Raw genomic sequence first — 5,967 nt, 5'->3', positions numbered from 1 at the left:
AATGTGAAATTACATCATGAGTATATTTCTGAAGCTAAGGATCTTTTACCGCATTATGCATAGGGCTCGCTGTTAGTACATTTAGAGGAAGAAAATGTATTCAAAATAATGTGCACAAGCGACGAAGACGATGATCCATATTCTAAGTCAGGTTTTGTTGAGATACCTTGGGGTAACAAAATGAAACCAGCCCGTCATACTATTTCTTTGACATACTATATGTTATGTCCAAATGGTGGCTTATAGAACCAGAGACATCCTTTAAAAAGTTTTTGAGTGGGGTGTGAAAGAGAGATGCCACTGTGACATCCTGTAATCCAAAAGTATTTATTGCATGGGCAAAGTCCCCAGAATATATATATATTTTTCAAGTTCTGTGCCAAAAACATCTGTGCAAAGCAGGCACTCTTTCACTTTGGTGCAAGGGTGTCTATGTTGGCGCTAAGCAGCTATTTTTACTGGCAGTGCTAGGGAAAACACAAGGGTGCGCCATATTCTTGTAAATATGGTGCATCCCTGCGTTTTGGAAAGTGAGGTGCAGCAAAATTTGCAGCAGCGCTGAGCCATTTCCTTGTACTTATGCCTCTGGATCATTAACTACACCTGCCTTCTTATTGCTACTCAGGAAAGAATCAGTTTGTTCAGACCAGTAAAGCAACTCTTAGCTATGTTCCCTATAGGCAGGGGTGCTTTACCAGGCAAGGGTAAGTTTCAGATTGTGTTGATAATGCCTTTGCATCTCCTCACATGCACACAGTATATTTTCTATATGCTTCGCATTATGCTCTCATATTAGCTTCCTTGAGGGCATATAATAACCTGATGTATTTTCCAAGAGAACCAATGAAAATGTCCAGCCTCCATGGCATACAAAGAGAATGGGCCTCATTTTATCAGAGAGACCACAGATCGTCATGTCTGGTACTTAAAATGTGCATTTTCATTCATCAGTCTTGGGGACATAATTGGAATGTCCAGCCTAAAAGATGTTGTGCTCTGTGATGTCTCCCTCTTGATGGAGTTTTGTCACTACTTTTTCTCCTTCCTCTTTATCTTCCTCTTCTCCAAAGACCTTCTTCAGAGCTTTCTCTAGGAAGTTCCAGATTCCTTGTATTTTCTGCCTTCCCACCACCAAGTAGATGAAGGGGTTGACACTGCTGTTGATTGAGATACACATGTAAACCGCAACGATGAGTGCACCAGAAGAGAATCCTGATGGATAGACCTTTAGATAAAGTAGCAAACACAATACTCTGACGGGTGCAACCGAAATGAGAAAGACAATGACTGTTGCCACAATGACAATGACAAGCTTTGGTGGATGTTTTTTCTTTGAGGATTTTTTAATCATGATTAGCATAATCAGGCTGGATGTAACCATAGTGGGTATAATCAGCAAGAAAATCAATACTGATAAAAAGGAGTGGACTGCGGTACACTGCACCCCCACTGTATCATATAGCTTTGGGGGACAACCTACGTGTTCCACCAGAGTCACAAGAATTGCAAGACCCCTACTTATGACACACACAAGCAAGGACTGGAAGCTTGGCCGTTTGTAACGATACCACATTGGGTGATAGATGGCCAAACATCTCTCCACACTAATGGCAGTCAGTAGAAACATACCAGCATAGGTTCCAAGGCCAAGTATGATGTCCAGTGCAAACATTACTGTATTTATGTCCACTGCTATTTTGTGCCTTATGAAAAGAGGGATTATGATTCCCAGCTCCACAGAGATGAAGATGAGATAGATTAAGTCAGCGACAGCAAGGTTGATGATGTAAATGGTGTACTTAGTCCTTTTGATTTTAAAACAAAGATACCAGAAGACCAAACTGTTGCCAATAATTCCAACGAAGCAGATAAACAACATGAAACCAGCTGCAATGATGTAACTGGTGGCAGATTCCATTACTGGATGTGTCTCATTTAAACCTGGAGCATTGGTGATGTTACTGGAAATGTTTCCTGCATCTGCCATGGTGGCGTCTTCAAGTGCCCTATTGGGAAAGAAGATAAAACTCTTTTTAGTTGCAAGAATTTTTAGTTTCAATAGGAAACTCAAATGAAAAGGTCATGAATGAATCTTGGGAATATGGTGGAATGCACAACAATATAAATTCACGTGGACTGATCTGGAATTGAGCCTCCGATAGTTCTGCCTCTAACAAAAATGTTCGTGAATTTGTAGGCAAGGGCTTCCCAGGCACAGTGGTTAACAGCAGATTGCAATTTCCATTTGTACAGGACATCCTTCTCATCTGCAATGAAAGAGGCGGTGACTGTTATGGAAGAACCTCCTGACCGACACTTCAAACAAGCAATGGCAAAGCCAATGGGTCTTGTTCTATCAATGACTGTTTGCTGCCACAATTGTATTTTCCAATGCTTATAGAAGGGTTGAACTAGCATTGGCAAATTCGATAGCAGTAGGAGGTCATTTGTTTTGGCAGTTTTATGGAACACAAATTTGACCCCAGGGCATCAGAGTCTTTTACATGAGCACCAGATCACATTATACAACATCTGGAAAAATGTTTAGACATGGGGAGATCAATGGATTTTCCCAGAATCACTGGAAGTTTACCAATGCCTGGACTCAAAACAGCTTCTGTAGTTCCAATGTTAGCAGCTCTGACCATTAGGCCACATCTCCACACATCTTGAAATGCTATTTTGTAAACGTGTAGGATGACTGCCACATTGCATCTAGATTGAATGTAACACCGTCTTGGAATGGTTTAACAATTAGTATGAAAAACAATTTTTCAAATTGTCTGTCATGTTGCACGTTGTGGTAGTCTTCTTGAAAGTATAAAAACATAACATTTAAAGATAGCCCCCTGCCACAGCTGGATTTGCCAGTGCTTGCAAAATTGCACCACAAGCATTGGTAAACCCAATTGTGATGGATGGTCATTAAACAGAGCGTGGTGCCTATCTTGAAAGTATAGAAAATACCATTCCATGATGTACATCCACTGCAACTTGCCAATGCAATGTTTGTAGAATTGCGCCGTAAGCACTGGCTAATGTAATAGTGGCTGGCGGGCCCTCTTGGAATGCTACTCTGTATACTTCCAAGATGGCCACCACTTTGCATTATGACACAATGCACGCGACATTTTGGAAGAATTATAACCATTCAAGATACTACTACAAGCACTGCCTACAGTGGCAGGCAACATATTGGGGAGAAAGAGAGAGAGAGATCGGAAAGCAGCACTGCTCGTGATTAGAAAAGTGGGTATGGAGAGAGGGTAAACAAGTGTGTTAGGAGCTAGTGGACAGTGGAAGACATAGAGGATTTATGGGGATGATGGTGAGATAGAACAAGGGCAGGAGAGAAAAAGTGACATAATAAGAGGCACTTAGAAAGAGATAAAAGAGTAGAACATACACTACCATCAAGCGCTACAATTAATATGCCAGAGAAACATGTAGAATAAATAGTATCCTGATATCAGTAGTAGAAGAATATACTCAACCAATGAAAATACAGGATGGAGCTTAATGCTTCAGGGGTGAGACAAACAAAGGGATAGAGAGGTACGCCATTGATTCAGGAGCAAGGCATTGAAATGGGCAAAAAAGCTATCCAATCATGAGCAAGAGGTTGGCCCAAAACCCACTCTAAATATGTGTTAAAGTATCAGCTACAATGCTGTCTGTCTCGAGACCCCGAAAACTAGGTAACACACCAGTTCAGTGGAATATTTGGCCTTAGCTTGGATACTAACCTAGGCAGGGGGTTAGAGAAGTCTGGGTTACAATGTTCATCTTAATTTAAAATGTAGTATTTAGTTTTGCCTATAATGAAGGAGGTTTCGTTTTTTTTAAAGCAGTGGTTGGACCTCTTTTTATCAAGATATATTTGGCTGTTTTACTGACTTCTACACATGGACATCCTTTAGTGGTCTCCAAGGCTTGCGACTGTGAGAAGTTGGCCTGGTATATGATGTTCACTATTCTAGTGAGCACCTTGCACCAGTCCAACCAACCCTTATGGTGATGGTTGTAAAGTCAACCTTATAGACCACCTATCCTAGTGGTAGCATGGACAAAGCAGTCTTAGGCTAAACTCAAGAGGGCATGTGAAGCCAGCTGTTTTACCATATGCAAACCTTTTAATACCAAATTAAAGGACACCACACAGGTTATATATTCAAAATATATATGTATTTATTTCTAAACAACCCCCTGAACTCTTTATGAGCACAGGAGCACAAGCGCATAACAAGTAACCTAATATAACATACAAAAGTTGCATAAATATGGATAGGCCCTGTTGGCCCGTGAAACCATATACTAAAATAGTGGTATAAGAACCATGTCACGAACAATGGTAAGGCCTAGGGCCGTGGGAATCGCTGGACTACACTGGACTAACAGTTGTTAGGGAGCAGGAGGCCCACAGGATGCGGGTGCAGTGTCTAAATGCACATGCGTGCACACATAGAAGTCAATGTGTGCGTAAAGATAGAAAGTCTGAGCCCGATTCACAGAACTAACTTAAGACAAAATCCTAAACTTACTACTTTTGGTATTCACAGAAGTTGGAATTTTATCTTAAGACAGACTTAAGACAGACTTAAGTTAGGATTCTGTCTTAAGTCTGTCTTAAGTCTGTCTTAAGTCAAAATCCTAACTTCTGTGAATACCAAAAGTAGTAAGTTAGTTCTGTGAATCAGCCCCTTAGAGTTTTAGGAGTCTTCCGACTGGACTAGAAACTAACCACTTGAAACTAGGACACTAGGGGCATAAACCTCTACAGGAGCACCGCAGTACTCGCGTTATCTCACCCACAGGAAGCGGGTGCATAGGTGTTAAAGTGCGTCAGGGTTCGTCTTGGAGTTCTATGGAGCCTTGGAGAAAAGATCCTGCAGGCGACCAGGAGAGAAGAGTCCGGTTGGAACCAAAGGTGGATCGCGGATGAAGAATACCTGAAAGCAGAGGGGACAGAGTCTGGGTCACTAGCCAGTGACCAGGATGGAGCCAGGAAGGAACCAGCCGATGTCGGGATGCAATCAGGTGCTGTCATGAAGATTGTCTCCACTGCCACGTGGACCAGGAGGTGTCGAGAATGACCAGGTGATGGACACGGACTGTCCCAAAAGGGCTCTCGCTGTCATCAGTGTCGGTTCTTGATTCTGAGTCAACAGACCTTGGCAAATGCAACCCACGCAGGAATCAAAGATGGCTTCTGGATCAGACCGGCAAGGTCTGATGGGCTGCTCCTTTTCAGGGGAGCAAGGGCCAGTCTGGAGCAACCAGACCAGTGTTGGAAAATCAAAGGTTCGTCGTAAAAGAGGCCACTAGCCAGCGGGCAAGTGACCGGACAGATGGGTCAAGCGGGAAAATGCAAAAGGGCCCCACGCAGCACTTAGTGAGTGTGGAGAGGTGATCTTCAGGGCAAAGGATGCTTGGGGATGGGGCTTCTCAATCCCAAATGCACAGCTTCGAAGGTGCCTCAGGAGCTGCACAGAAAGCACTTTGCTGGCTATCCAAGATGGCCGGTCCCACGTCTCTTGTCGCCTCCACAGGTCTCAGATTTGCTGTGGCTGTGGATCGGGCTGTTGGATGTCTGGAAGTCCGGTTCTTGTCAGGCTCTGTTGTTCGAGCTCCGGCGGGAGCAACAACAAAGCAAACTGTTGAGCGCTGGATGGTGCCTGCTTGCACAGGGTGGTCACTCCTTGACCACAAGGGAGATTCTTCAGTCTTCTACGTCGAGTAGGATGTTGTAGGGTCCAGAGTTTCATATCAGAGTTTCAGTCAGGATTATCTAAAGTCTTGGGACTCAGCTCCTACCTATATATCTAATCTAGGGGCTAGATTACCTGCCAGGTCCCTCCTATGGATGGGACCCAGGAAGGGGGTGGTTACACCCCTTTCCCTTTGTCCAGTTTCGCGCAAGAGCTGGGCCTGGAGTGCCCCAGAACCGGTTTGAACTGGCCTATGCAT

General features: G+C 43.5%; 1 protein-coding gene across 1 annotated transcript; it reads right to left on the bottom strand.

Moving 5' to 3' along the window:
* Positions 1-979: 979 nt before the first annotated feature.
* On the bottom strand, positions 980-1,999 carry LOC147734941 (proto-oncogene Mas-like). Its single transcript, XM_086952528.1, has one exon. The coding sequence runs from the start codon at positions 1,985-1,987 to the stop codon at positions 980-982; it is 1,008 nt and encodes a 335-aa protein (XP_086808654.1). The 5' UTR covers positions 1,988-1,999.
* Between the last annotated feature and the right edge of the window lie 3,968 nt (positions 2,000-5,967).

Source organism: Lissotriton vulgaris, chromosome 1_2 (assembly GCF_964263255.1).
Source record: "Lissotriton vulgaris chromosome 1_2, aLisVul1.2, whole genome shotgun sequence".
In the NCBI taxonomy this organism is placed as follows: domain Eukaryota; kingdom Metazoa; phylum Chordata; class Amphibia; order Caudata; family Salamandridae; genus Lissotriton; species Lissotriton vulgaris.
This window is presented reverse-complemented; position numbering and strand designations above follow the sequence as displayed.